The sequence below is a fragment of the Girardinichthys multiradiatus genome, chromosome 8, assembly GCF_021462225.1.
Source record: "Girardinichthys multiradiatus isolate DD_20200921_A chromosome 8, DD_fGirMul_XY1, whole genome shotgun sequence".
Classification (NCBI taxonomy): Eukaryota; Metazoa; Chordata; class Actinopteri; order Cyprinodontiformes; family Goodeidae; genus Girardinichthys; species Girardinichthys multiradiatus.
Genome location: NC_061801.1, coordinates 31,657,205 through 31,672,775, shown reverse-complemented (window position 1 = coordinate 31,672,775; position 15,571 = coordinate 31,657,205). Strand labels below are relative to the sequence as shown.

The following is a 15,571-nucleotide window of genomic DNA, read 5'->3' as shown; positions in this document are numbered from 1 at the left end:
AATTTCTTTCTGTGTCTTACTCTCTTGCTTGAGGGTGTCAATAGTGGCCTTCTGGACAGCAGTCAGGTCGGCAGTCTTACCCATGATTGGGGTTTTGAGTGATGAACCAGGCTGGGAGTTTTAAAGGCCTCAGGAATCTTTTGCAGGTGTTTAGAGTTAACTCGTTGATTCAGATGATTAGGTTCATAGCTCGTTTAGAGACCCTTTTAATGATATGCTAATTTTGTGAGATAGGAATTTTGGGTTTTCATGAGCTGTATGCCAAAATCATCCGTATTAAGACAATAAAAGACCTGAAATATTTCAGTTAGTGTGCAATGAATCTAAAATATATGAATGTTAAATTTTCATCATGACATTATGGAAAATAATGAACTTAATCACAATATGCTAATATTTTGAGAAGGACCTGTATATACAGGACAACACAAGACATACTTCCTTTTTATCCCAAAATAAGAGAGTCACACATAGACACTAGGAGTCAAGACTTACATCCATGGCCAATAACAATGGCTTATGCTAACACTGGTGAAGTTACCAGTTGACAGCAAGTGGACATAGCTTTATGAGACAGATATTACTTTGACTGATGTTGCAGTCTTTTGATCATAAAATCTTTACTTCATTTCAGTGCTTACTCACATTTCACAAAAGTTCTCCACTTTGTGGATTTTACAATTTGTTGTATATATTAAATGTATTATTTTGAGAACCAGTTTAAAAACAATTTTTCAATTTGTATGTTTTTTTAATACAAAGACAGGAAACTCAATCTCGGTCTTTATTAGGTGTGCTAAAAAGTTTTTGGATTTTTTTATATGTAAGCATATGTCTGGTTAGAAGAGCTGTTTATTAATCCTTTAATTCTCTTTCAAACAAAGAGGCCGAGAGATGTGCGAGAGATCGAGAGATATCAACTAGAAATAGTCGGGCTCGCCTCCACGCACAGTGTGGGCTCTGGATCCCATCTCCTTGAGAGGGGCTGGACTCTCTTCTACTCTGGAGTGGCCCATGGGGAGAGGCGGCGGGCTGGGGTGGGTTTGCTTGTCGCCCCCCCAGCTCAGGCGTCTCATGTAGGGGTTTACCCCAGTGGATGAGAGGGTCGCATCCTTGCGCCTTCGGGTTGGGGACAGGTCTCTGACTGTCACACTGGTAGTGTGGAGTACCCGGCCTTCTTGGCGTCCCTATCGGGGTTGCTGGATAGTGCCCCTCCAGGGGACTCCATTATTCTGCTGGGGGACTTCAACACCCACATGGGAAACGTGGGCGTTGAGGATCTCCTCAATCCTGCCATCACGCATTTCCTGGTGGAAACAGAGGCTGGGGACTCGGGGTTGGACTCATCACCCAGGCTGAAGTAACCGAGGTGTTAAAAAGCTCCGCGGTGGCAGAGCTTCGGGGGTGGATGAGATCCGCTCTGAGTACCTCAAATCTATGGATGTTGTGGGGCTGTCATGGTTGACACGCCTCTTCACCGCTTCGTGGCGGTCTGGGACAGTGCCTCTGGACTGGCAAACTGGGGTGGTGGTCCCCTTTCATAAGAAGGGTGACCGGAGGGTGTGTTCCAACTACAGGGGCATCACACTCCTCAGCCTCCCTGGTAAGGCCTACGCCAGGATATTGGAGAGGAGAGTCCGGCCGATAGTCAAACCTTGGCTTCAGGAGGAGCAGTGTGGTTTTCGACCCGGCCATGGAACACTGGACCAGCTCTATACCCTCTACAGGGTACTCGAGGGTTCATGGGAGTTTGCCCAACTGGTCCACATGTGTTTTGTGGACCTGGAGAAAGCATTCGACTGTGTCCCTCGTAATGCCCTGTGGGGGGTGCTCCAGGAGTATGGAATCGGGGGCCCTTTATTAGGGGCCATCCGGTCTCTGTACAACCGGAGCAGGAGTTTGGTCTGCATCGCCGGCACTAAGTTGGACCTGTTTGCGGTGCATGTTGGACTCCGGCAGGGCTCTCCTTTGTCACCGGTCCTGTTCATAACTTTTATGGACAGGATTTCTAGGTGCAGCCAAGGGCCGGAGGGGGTCTGGTTTGGGGACCAGAGGATTTCATCTCTTCTTTTTGGAGATGACGTGGTCCTGCTGACCCCCTCTAGCCAAGACCTACAGCATGCGCTGGGGCGGTTCACAGCCGAGTGTGAAGCGGCTGGGATGAGGATCAGCTCCTCCAAGTCCGAGGCCATCGTTCTCGACCAAAAAAGGGTGGCTTGTCCTCTTGAAGTTGGAGGGGAGTTCCTGCCTCAAGTGGAGGAGTTCAAGTATCTCGAGGTCTTGTTCACGAGTGAGGGAAGAATGGAGCGAGAGATTGACAGACGGATCGGTGCGGCTGCCGCAGTAATGGGGGCGCTGTGGCAGTCCGTTGTGATGAAGAGAGAGCTGAGCCGAAAAGCGAAGTTCTTGATTTACCGTCGGTCTACGTTCCTACCCTCACCTATGTCCATGAACATTGGGTCATGACCGAAAGAACGAGATCCCGGATACAAGCGGCTTAAATGAGCTTCTTTCGTAGGGTGGCCGGGCACTCCCTTAGAGATAGGGTGAGGAACTCGGCCATCCGGGAGGGGCTCGGAGTAGAGCCGCTGCTCCTCCACATCGAGAGGAGCCAGTTGAGGTGGCTCGGGTATCTATACCGGATGCCTCCTGGACGCCTTCCTCAGGAGGTGTTCCAGGCACGTCCCACCGTGAGGAGGCCCGGGTGACGGCCCAGGACACGCTGGAGGGACTATGTCTCTCGGCTGGCCTGGGAACGCCTTGGGCTCCCCCCAGAGGAGCTGGAGGAGGTGTCTGGGGAGAGGGACATCTGGGCGTCTCTGCTGAGTCTGCTGCCCCCGCGACCCAGTCGCGGATAAAGTGGAAGACGACGAGCACGAGTACGAGTACAAATAAAAAAGACACAAAGTGTTGAAATGATCGCTTTTGCAACATTGCACCACGTAGCAGTCAATTTTCCATAAAATAACACATTTTCCAAGGGCATTGAAAGAAAAAAAGTATAATTCTTCATACATATTTAAACTCTAAATAAATCTAACAATTTCTGTCTTAGTGGGGAAACTGGAATACAATATAAATGTGATAGACTTGCTTTATACAAATAATAAGTATTTTCTTTCTTCATTTCAGTTGGCAGAGGAAATCTTGAACATTTGTGTGACTAAGGTGTATTTTTACCGAAAACTGGAATTAGAGTTTACACATCTACTCTAAAGCCTTTTTGACAGCCTATAGCTTATACAGCACTATATAAAGGTTGTTGTATTTTTATGACAACTTTTAGACACTTATACACAAAATACATAAGGTTGTTTTCTCATTCTTTGGAAAGACATTCTCTAATCAAAATTTACTTTGCCTTTCTTTTTTCTTTAAACAAGCAGCAATTTGGTATTGTCTCCTATTCTATTACCTATCTCTTCTTCATTTATCTCTGCTCTAGGCTTCACCATACCCCCACCCTCCTCTTGCCATGCTTTCTTAATGGGAAACTGTGGGACTGTTCTCTTCAGCAGTAGGTCTCGATCTGGCTGCAGCATGTAAAATGCCCCAAGATGACATGTGTTGTGTTCTGGAGCAAGGCAAATAAAATTGAATTGAAGTAAATTGAATTTTTCTCTTTCCTTCAGCTTACTCTGTATGTCCTTCTTCTCCATTTTTCCATTTGCATCAATTCCTTCTGATCCATCTCCCCCTCTTTCTATTTTTCTGTCTACTACAGTTACCTCTTCCAAACCTGTTCCCTGTCTTTTTATCTATTTAACGAGATCAAACTGCTAGGTCAAAAAATTTCGAAGATCTCTCATTTCAAGGTTGTTATACAGTCATTTATCTAGATCCGACTATAAACCAAGCATCATAAGAGATGGGATTTAAATTGTTGATTTGGTATCTAAATAACTCTAAATACTTTGTGTTGTATACTTTCACATTCTGTTAGATTCCAACCAGATTTCAATGTGTTCTATGTGATAGACCAACACAGCCAAGTGTATACTTGTGAAATATGTGAAAATAGCATTTGGTTAGAATTTGCTTTTTACATAAAATAATCAGAAAACTGTGGTGTGCATTAACATTCTAATTAATGCACACCACCTAATTTTACTCTGATACCCCTTATATAAAATAAAGTGATATCCATTCCCATCATACATTCTGGCTGACCACCTAAGCTGGCTTATCATGGCTGACCACCTATAAGCTAACGGGCCAGTCAAGGAGAGAATTAATCAGAGAAGCAACCAAGAAGTCCATACTAACTCTGAAGAAGCTGCAGAGATTCACAGCTCAGGTGTGACAATCTGTTGACAGGACAACTATCATTCATACACTCTATAAATCTGGTCTTCATGAAAGACTAATATAGACACCTTTGAAAAAACGCCACAGGAAATCTCATTTGCAGCTTGACACAATTCTTGTTGAAGACAGATTAAACATTTGAAAGAAGGTCCTCTTGTCAGTTAAGACCTAGATTGAACATTTTGGTCTGAATGCAGAATACTATGTGTGATGGAAAACTAACACACTGGAGATAACATTCCTATGGTGAAACATTGTGGTCATGGTATAATGCTGTTACAATGTTGGCTTGTGATTTTGGAAGCTGGGGTAGGGCAGGTGGTCAGAGTTGATGGGAAATGGATGTAGCTAAATACAGGGTAATAATGGAAGAAAACCTCTGAGAGGCTTCAAAGCACTTGAAGTTCATCTCCCACCTAGACAATAACCCTAAACATACAATAAGAGCTAAAAAGCATTCATGTGTACCAGTCAGACTCACCCAGCCAAAGCCTAAAACTAAATCTATTTAAGTACCTCTGGCAAGACATAATAATGCTTTTAATTGACTGATTTTGTCGAGGGCTATCAGAGTATAGGGTGGCAAAATACATACAGGTCCTTCTCAAAATATTAGCATATTGTGATAAAGTTCATTATTTTCCAAAATGTCATGATGAAAATTTAACATTCATATATTTTAGATTCATTGCACACTAACTGAAATATTTCAGGTCTTTTATTGTCTTAATACGGATGATTTTGGCATACAGCTCATGAAAACCCAAAATTCCTATCTCACAAAATTAGCATATTTCATCCGACCAATAAAAGAAAAGTGTTTTTAATACAAAAAACGTCAACCTTCAAATAATCATGTACAGTTATGCACTCAATACTTGGTCGGGAATCCTTTGGCAGAAATGACTGCTTCAATGCGGCGTGGCATGGAGGCAATCAGCCTGTGGCACTGCTGAGGTCTTATGGAGGCCCATGATGCTTCGATAGCGGCCTTTAGCTCATCCAGAGTGTTGGGTCTTGAGTCTCTCAACGTTCTCTTCACAATATCCCACAGATTCTCTATGGGGTTCAGGTCAGGAGAGTTAGCAGGCCAATTGAGCACAGTGATACCATGGTCAGTAAACCATTTACCAGTGGTTTTGGCACTGTGAGCAGGTGCCAGGTCGTGCTGAAAAATGAAATCTTCATCTCCATAAAGCTTTTCAGCAGATGGAAGCATGAAGTGCTCCACAATCTCCTGATAGCTAGCTGCATTGACCCTGCCCTTGATAAAACACAGTGGACCAACACCAGCAGCTGACACGGCACCCCAGACCATCACTGACTGTGGGTACTTGACACTGGACGTCTGGCATTTTGGCATTTCCTTCTCCGCAGTCTTCCTCCAGACTCTGGCACCTTGATTTCCGAATGACATGCAGAATTTGTTTTCATCCGAAAAATGTACTTTGGACCACTGAGCAACAGTCCAGTGCTGCTTCTCTGTAGGCCAGGTCAGGCGCTTCTGCCGCTGTTTCTGGTTCAAAAGTGGCTTGACCTGGGGAATGCGGCACCTGTAGCCCATTTCCTGCACACGCCTGTGCACGGTGGCTCTGGATGTTTCTACTCCAGACTCAGTCCACTGCTTCCGCAGGTCCCCCAAGGTCTGGAATCGGCCCTTCTCCACAATCTTCCTCAGGGTCCGGTCACCTCTTCTCGTTGTGCAGCGTTTTCTGCCACACATTTTCCTTCCCACAGACTTCCCACTGAGGTGCCTTGATACAGCACTCTGGGAACAGCCTATTCGTTCAGAAATTTCTTTCTGTGTCTTACTCTCTTGCTTGAGGGTGTCAATAGTGGCCTTCTGGACAGCAGTCAGGTCGGCAGTCTTACCCATGATTGGGGTTTTGAGTGATGAACCAGGCTGGGAGTTTTAAAGGCCTCAGGAATCTTTTGCAGGTGTTTAGAGTTAACTCGTTGATTCAGATGATTAGGTTCATAGCTCGTTTAGAGACCCTTTTAATGATATGCTAATTTTGTGAGATAGGAATTTTGGGTTTTCATGAGCTGTATGCCAAAATCATCCGTATTAAGACAATAAAAGACCTGAAATATTTCAGTTAGTGTGCAATGAATCTAAAATATATGAATGTTAAATTTTCATCATGACATTATGGAAAATAATGAACTTAATCACAATATGCTAATATTTTGAGAAGGACCTGTATGTACTGCACAGTTTTCAGATTTTTATCTGTGGCATTTTTAAAAGCTGGTGTCATATCACAGAAAAATCCAATAAATGTTGAAGTTTGTGGTTGTGACACGAAACAATGTAAAAGAATTCAAGAACTATGAATATGCAGAAAATCACAAGACAATTGTTAATGTTAGTCTTCTTAAAACTGGGTGCAAAAATACAATATGTATAATCTAAACGATTTTTTTAAATAATACTTCATTTGTGTGCAATTTACTTTTACTATTCAGTTTAATTCAGTAACTGCCCATAGCACACGTTTATAAGAGTCAGCTTTGCTTATCTTGTCTGATGAGTTTGATTTATTTTTAATACTTCTGTGGCCTATTGCAGTTCAAATGTTGCTGACATGTTTTATTAATATTGAAGCCAGATGTTTATTGATCTTGTGTCATATTTATTTAGACTATATAATTGTATTTCAATACATTATAACATTTGACGTAATATTTACAATTCATCGGCCCGTGTTAGAAGGTGTATCGTACAGATGGGGTTAAATCTCTTTGCGTAAAAGGACCGCACGCTCGTCGGAGGTCTTTCCCAGTGCAAGTGTCAGTACTGAGGCTGGCTCGAGCCAAGCGGCGCGTGCGCTCTTCAAAGCTTCTATTGGCTGTTTAAAAAATATTATTTTAATGTTTTTGTTTATTTAAATGTTGAGTACTACGAAGAGATATGCCGTCTTTGCCCCTACACTGGAGATTATAATGGGGTGATTTTTGTTTTCTTTCATTAAAACCAATGACCAACATGTTTTTTCAGTCGAGGACTGCACTGTTTTGGAATGTGTTTGATGCGCATTAACCTCTGGTCGACATTTCTTCTTCTGTACATTATTACACTCTTTTTCATATTTTACCTTCTTGTTGGATCAGGTGGAAATAATATCGTTTGGAAGGCCAGTTTTGTTAGTAATCAGCTGGTCTGAATTATGAAAACCATTTGAGATGAAAAGCAGCACTTTTGGGGATCATATTGTGCTTGTGCGCGGCTCCTGCCTGACATTGCGCCTCAACAGCCTGTTGTCTGTGTCCGAAGAGAAACGCACAACTTCAACGGGAGCCGGTGTGAGAGCTGGAGCGGGAGCGAGGGCTGCAGCTGGTCTCAGTGGCACACTAGGGCCAAAGGCGGGGGGCCAACAGTGGCACGGACGGAGCGGCCCCGCTGGTGGGCTGTTGCGAGGTTGGACGTGGGATCCGGTGCAGCTGTGGAGCGGAGATGACGAGTTCGACCGGGATTATGATGGTGATGGATGGCCCGACAGCACGAGCAAGCACCGGGGTCTCGCCTCCTCTGTGCCTCCTACTGTGCGCTCTCCTTTTCCTCCACCCGTGCGCTCACTCTCACCCACAACCATGCCAGGTGCTGAAGCGGATCGGCCAAACAGTTCGGGTGGGAGCTCTGCACGTTCAGCCCCGCATGATGTCCACAGCTCCTGGCAGCGGTTCTGAAGACGCCGAGGGAGCTTTAGCGAGAGATCAGCAGCTGGAGTTAGGAAAGCCGGTTAAAACAGGTGCCGGTGCGCCTGGAAATGGAAACCTCAAGGCTAGAGCTGCCGCAAACAATCAGAGAGGCACAAGTAAGAGTAAAAGCCAGGCAAGACAGCGGGACGGGAATCCCTTGAAGGAGGATGGCGTGTTCTCACCCCGGGAGTCGGTCCTGCTAGCGGCTGAGGCTTTGAACCGGGCCGGATTGCTACCTTACAATTTATCCCTGGAGATTGTCATGGCAGTCGGATCGGCGCTGGGCGAGCTGCCAGCCTTCTCATACTCCTCCACTGGCATTCCCGAGGACGAAGACCCGCTGTCTTTCCTGGAGAGTGTGTGTCACACGGTGGTCGTGCAGGGGGTCTCCGCTGTGGTCGCCTTCCCGCGGAACCGGGACGAGCTCGTTAAGTTGGAATTTGTTTCGCTGGCGCTCCAGGTGCCAGTTGTCAGTGTCGTGCAGAGGGAGTTTCCGCGCCACAGTGAGGTAAAGAAAAAAAAGTTTTTTCTCAGCTTCTTCTGAACTGTTAACTATTGATCACTTCACCCACGCACAGTAGCATGGACTGTGAACACAGCTGTCCTCATTTATACACATAATTGTTTTGTGATTAGGTTTATTTTAGTTTAGTTATTGTTAAATATTTGACCCCAGTTTGCAAATTAATAAGCAAATAAATAACGGAGGAGACACTTTCTTTTTGATACATATGCTCGTAAGGTATGCTCTTACATCCCATCTGATGCTAGACCTGTCTTCTGCAGTAAGGCATTTTAGCCATGGTCATTTTTGACTGAAACTCACAAATTAATCGTTGCACAGACAAGATCACGGCTCTGTCCAAGGTGCTGAAATGTAAAACTTCTAATGCTGCAGAAGAGACACAGGGATGTGTCTTTTTCTTGTTTGATAAACAGCTTAAAATGTCAGATGAGAGAGCGCATGTCCCGGTTTAATGATGAGCATCCATTTAGTAGCTTTCCATCGCCTTGATGACTGAACACCTTTGCATAGCTCAGCCAAACCAGTTACTCCTAGAATAAATGTGGGTCTGCATCTGTCGCTGCTTTGGCCTTTTATGTTATTGACGCTTTTGTCAAACAGCAGCCGTGGACATGTTGCCAAAAATAATAATAAACTACCATTTTCCTGCCCATTCCATTGCAATTATTAGAACCAAAGGACAACACACTTTGAAAAAATATTTCCACCTGCTGAACTTTTCCTCATTTTTCTTATATTGATTTATTTTATTGCTTTTATCTAATAGACCAACACGTTGTGTGTGTCTAGAAAATTACCTTTCTGTTAATTCTTTGTAAAACAGTATTTTGCACTTAGGCTAAATGTTCAGTTTTGGTCTCACATGAGCAGAACACATCTTTCCATATATCTGTTGTGATTCCAACATGGCTGTGACAACTGCAAGCAAGACGTCTTATGGCCTTCTCTCCACACTATGGTTTTCTTTTTGACACTCATGCATAAAGAACAGGTTAGAGTCACAACTAACAGTTGTCCTGTCAACAAATTCTTCCACCTGAGCTGTGGATCTCTACAGCTCCTGCAAAGATAACTAGGGCTTCTTGAGTGTATCTTAGATTAATGCCGTCCCCACTTTTACCTGCTTTCTTTTTTCTTATTGGATTATTGCTACATCTACACTGATAAGTTACTATGTATTTGTGATTGCATCGTCCTTTTTTCAGAGTAGAATGATTATACAACATTAAACTTAATTGATTATTAAATAAGTTATTGAATGTGGATGTTTAAAAGTATTCCGTATTTCCAATCCAAACACAGTCAGAATTGTACTTGCAGTTTTGAAAATACTCCTATCAATATTTGTTTAAAAGTCCCTCGGTAAGTTGAAGCTTGATGATTAGACCATTGTTTTTGTTGGAAATGTTATTGATTAGTTCTCTGGTTAAGACTTGGCTTTAAGCATTGTTTACAAAATTTGAGGTCTTGTTTTTTAGAAAGGTAATTTATTAAGCTTCTGCTTTACCCATTCTAAAACCAATTTTTATATGTGTTTGGGATCATTGTCCTGATGGAACACTCACTTTTATCCATGTTTCAATGATCTACCACTTGGTTTGACATAAAGCTGTAGAATTTTGAGGTGATCTCTATGTCTTGTTTTCCCATTTACTGGTGCGGTTTTTAACTTGTGGAGTCAGCTTTGACTCCACAAAGCTGACTTTTTTTTTGTATCAGTGCAGCTTCGTAGTTCAATCTTTCTTATGTCTGATAGTAAACGTCACCTCTAAAGCATCCAGTATGCTTGGCTTGTCTATCTAGGCAGCTCCAAATTTCAGTCAAGCTTTGAACAATTGAAAGCTTAAAATGAATGACATCTATTCCCATGATGATGTAACATTGTGACTGCAATTGTAAGTGCATATCTTCGTTTTTTATCAGATCAACCTGGCATAAAAACATCACGACACTTCTATTTATATCTAAACTATTATCATGAATATTAGTTTTTTAAATGGCTCAACTGCAACTGCAAGCTATGCAGAACCTAGAACTATTCCGCATTCGTGTACATAAACCTAGATTCAGAAATTACAATAAATAATTTTTAAATACTGCCATGTTGATTTTTCCTCTTTAAAAATCAGCTAATACAATTATTATACTGTTATGAAATGATATTTGTTTGGCTGCAGGGGCCAGAACAAGTATTGTCATCTTCATGAGAGAGAAATTCAATTCTTCAACAAAACACTAATTGGAAATTTACTTTGAAGCTTGCGCCTGCAATAAAAGTAACACTAAACTAGTAAAAGGTTTAAACACTTTGAATATGTCACTGGATTGTTTCATCAATAGTTTCTTTGCTAAGTGTGTGTTTTTTTCTGTAGAATTTTGTTTACTATTTCACACAACCTATTTGTGCTATTTAATCCTTCTCTTATCTAAACACAAACTGACATGCCATCCCCTACACCCAAACCAATTAGTTGGACTAGAGGGATCTGCAATACCTGCCATCTGCAAGCTGAACATACGTATGTGTGTATGCATACATGTGAGTGTGTGTTACTAGTCTAACAACAAATTTCCTACTCAGTGCACTAGAAAGCATTTCTCTGTAGGTTCGGCAGGTGTTAAAGGTTCAAACTGGTTCCCTGAAGTGAAATAACATGGACAGATCAAGCTGACAAACAAAAATTGCCTGATGTAGAGGTAGATGGATAGACAGGTGGTTGGAAGGAATTTGGAGCAGGCAGAAAAAGTTGCTAGGGAAAATAATAAGACAGCTTTACAGAGTGTGAGGCGTTTACCTGAAAGTTTTATAGAAATGAATGTTTCAATAACAACTTCTATCTGAAATCTGGCAACAGTTTCACCGAAACGTTTTAACTTTTGTGTTGAGAGGTGCCTATTCTATGTTTTCTGATGTGGTCGACTTTGCCTCACTAAATTCCACAAAATGAAGTTCAAGTTTAGACAAATGTAGAGTCTCTATAATTCATGAATTGTGGGAAAATTCTGCTCGTAATTTGTTGGCAAGATTGGAGAAGTTTAGCAAAGGATATAATGTCTCCAGAATACAGCGAGTTTGGGGTTGGTGGTGTGTTGTTTTTTATAGCGGTGCACGGCTGATACCTTATTATATTTAATAGCGTGAACAAGTTAACTGTGAGTAAATACAAAATTTTGGGCAAATATCACTGAAAACTTAAATTGAAGTCTATCCCGAACTGGTCTGATGCTTCACGTTTGCTGAAAATTAAAGTAACAGTATTGCTATTTACAGCCCTAAGTATATATTGTTTTAATTAATTTAGAAATGTAATAAAATTGTGGTTCAACAATAAATACTATGTTAAGGGATTCGCATTATTTTTAAAAAGAATAAAAAAATGTGGTACTTGTTGCTGAGTCAGGATGTAAACTGAATATAGATGGCTTTTCCTGGTTTTGCTTTCTCCCTATGCAATATAACACATAAAAGAAACACTGTGCATTTGGTTATTTGAGGGAGGTACTGGTTTTGTATAAAACAGAAAATGAAGGCATTATCACCATTTCCTAGATTGTATCTGATTTTTATTAAACTAAAAAAAAGTGCATCAATTTACATGCTCTTGGTTGGTGCTTTTACAATCAAAAATGATGAGATATATTTAATGAAAAAGAAACAAAATGTGAGATTTTATCATTTAATTTACCAGTCATTGATGAGAGCTGGTCAGTGGAAAGTTGGGATATTCTGATCTCTTGCCAAATGATTGGTATGTATATGAAAGGCAAACATTCAATCCAAACAATACAACAAACCTATTAACTACAACTCTACAGTAAGAATTGGCATTTGGAAGTGGGTTCCTAACCAGTCTGAAATGACACATCTTACCCATAAAAACTTCATTACTATATCCAATTCGGGTAATGATGCAACAGCAGATTTCTCACAGTTCCATCCAGAAACATCAATAACCCTAAGATAATGTTTAAAGTATATAACACTGTTGGTAATAGCTCCCTCTAATCTATTAAATAATCTTCACTTTGCTCCCTGAAAATGCTTAATTCAGTTTTAGTTATTATGAAAGAAAATACTAAATCCCCAGTTGAGACAAATTCTCATAGAATTTCATTCACCATGTTAGTTCTGCTTCCTCTGCACCGTTTCAATAATTTACCCTTCAGCACACACTGTTCACGCTGAACTGTTTAAGGAAGCAATTTTTTTGCAACAAGCTCTTTTTTTATTTATACATTTCTAATATGTCCATAACTTATGGTTCTTTTCATGACAATTTGACACATGCCATTGTATTTCTGCTGCTTTAGAAACTTAATTTGGGTCTCTTTTTAGTAACTATGGATAAGTCCCCAAGCTCAGGAGACAGCAATTGCTGCACAATTGCTATCATTTAAGAGTGACATCAGTTCTTTAACATAATCTAGTTGTGTTTTACAGCACTTTAAAGTGTAGAGGCTGTGCTTGTTAAAGTGAATAATGAGCTACTGTTGAGTGCAGATAGAAGACACAGATAAGTTTCAGTTCTTTTAGAGTCTCGCAGCCCTCTCCAGATTTATTGGCACTAGTGGTAAAGTTGTGTAAAAAGCCTTGAAACAAATGAATGTTTTATTGCAACAGTCTTACAGTGAAGACTTTAGAAGAAATAAACATGTTCTTTAAGTACTTTTCATCAGCAGGGACAGTTGCCGTTGTAACTGAAGTGATACACAAATCATAATGAAGTATGATTTGTTTTAATCATACTTGACATTTTTAGATTGGTCAGTGTATAGAAACGTTTAATAATTAATTCCTGATTTCTTGCACAGGCTACTCATAAAAATGGGAAAACCAGAAGAACATGCATTAAGTAAGGAAAATCAGTGTTGAGGTTATAGGTCAGGATTAGGCAACAAGAACATAGCCAAACCTGCCTGAACTTATTTACAGTTAGAGTTACTGAAACAATTTAAAATGACTGGAACTGTGACAACAAGGCTTAGAGAGGGCCCAAGTTTGGCTTGACACCAGACACAGTAAAGAGGATTGTAAGGAAGGTAAATTCTCAAGAGCTCGCCTTCAGATAACTGCAAAAAACCTTAATTTTGAGTGTTGCTACTGCAGTACAATAATAAGGCGACATAGAGCTTTTTATTCATCTTCATCAATGGTGCAATAATTGTGGAGGCCACATACATCATCTTTGATATGATCTATTAAACAATTTCACATTAGGTAGACTCACAGGTGGCTATAGGGACTGGGCTCTGAATTTATTTGCACTTATACCTTTTGCACTTATACCTTTGCAACCTTAGTATCCCTCTTCATAAATGTATGTATAAATAAATCTTGAACTAACTCAATTAAAAAAGTCAGAAAAAATACATTCTTAATGGCTTAGTTGAGTTTTGGTGTGCCCCGTGGATCTGTTTCTGTTTATTTCCAATACTTAATTTACAAGAGTGTTCTTTACCTATCTTTACCTACATTATCTTTTTATGCAGATGACAGCAACTGTACATGATTTTTACAACATATAGTTCTAGTAATCTTTCAACATGTCTCCCTAATATTAAGCCCTTCTTTTTTTTCTTCGAATGCTGGCAGTCTTGCTACTTCCAGTCCATATTAATTTTAAAGCATTACGTCTCACCTTTAAAACCTACCAATAAATTAATTCACAGATTTTTGGAAATAATATGCATTTTCCAGATCACCAGAATCCAAAGACTGTGTTTTCCAGGTCTACACTTGAGACCAAGTGAGATCAGGCACTACCTGTTTGTTTCAGACTCTCTGCATCAGGGCCCCAGTCTATGGAACTCTATCTGGAGAAGTTTGACAAAAAAAAATCTTTACCTGCCTGCAAAGCCGAATTTTAAAACTCCAGTCTTTTTGAAAGCCTTTGGCACTATCTGACATTTATTGTTACAATCCAACAAACCAATTCCTGTATTTTATTTTTTGAAAGCACTTTCTACCATTGCAATTCAATAAGTTATGGACTTGGAGGGAAGAGGAACTGTGCAGAGCATCATTGTTGGTTTAGCAGCAACATAAGCAATAGACTTTAGATTAGATTAATAATAACCAATGTTAAGGCTCTGGGGCATTGGGGGCATTCGGGGTTTCTTTAGTTATTGAACAGAAAGCTTTCTCTACAAGATATCATCTAATCAAAAGACGTTCAATAACCCAGTCGTTACCAACTTCTTTGATTTGTCCACTTTCTCTTGATCTTATCAGTGTCTGTTGTTTTACTGTGCACTAAGGACTTTCTTTGCACAGACAGTCAATGAAACTGTCTGTTAGATCTCATAATTAAAGGGGGAAATACGTTTTTTAATGGAAAAGACAGATAGTAAAAGTCATGTCAAATAACAGAGCCGAGAACTGTATGTGTTTTTTAAAACACCTGTTTACATTTGTTTAAGGACAGGGATACTAAGCTTTTTATAAATTATTCTGTTTTTACTTACATGAAGAGAAAAGGAGAGAGCAACAGATTTATGGAGATTACATTGTGGAAGTGCTGCAGTTGAGAATAAATTCTCATGGGCATTGAGGAGAGGTGAGAGTCTGATGCTCTGTGGACTGCATCACAATTTCCTTACCTGATGCCGGACTTTTAAATCTGGAATAAAACATGTAGAATTGCTTTTTAGGTGATTCTTTGTACAAATAATCCATCTATATATATGCAAAAAGCTGATTTTATTAGAAGTCTCTTTTTGCATGCTAGTTGGGCAGAGTGATTAATGGGATAAATTAAATTAGCCAATTGATTAATTTAATGGATGTTTACTGCAAAGCTTGTGTTAAAGTTGTAAAGACAATTAAGCCGAGTTGCTAAGGGGCCTTTTAACTCTGTGTAGTTGTATGTACTTGTAAACAAACAAGAGCCTGACTAATTAATTGGTTGTATAACCTGAATGTTGTAGACTGGGTTCAATATGCCAAAGTTTCATAAGCGAGACCAGGCAGCTCTCATTCTCTATCCAGGCCTTTCAATTTGTATCTAAATAACTTAACTGTCAGTTCTAAATTTG

The 15,571-nt window shown here is 40.5% G+C and overlaps 1 protein-coding gene across 1 annotated transcript in view; it reads left to right on the top strand.

Annotated features, from left to right (window-relative positions):
• The first annotated feature begins 7,352 nt into the window (after positions 1-7,352).
• grin3a (glutamate receptor, ionotropic, N-methyl-D-aspartate 3A) overlaps positions 7,353-15,571 on the top strand; it is a 68,564-nt gene continuing 60,345 nt past the window's right edge. The window contains exon 1 of the mRNA XM_047373601.1: positions 7,353-8,518. Coding sequence (XP_047229557.1) covers positions 7,766-8,518 — 753 coding nt within the window. The 5' untranslated portion in view covers positions 7,353-7,765. The remainder of the gene's footprint in view (positions 8,519-15,571) is intronic.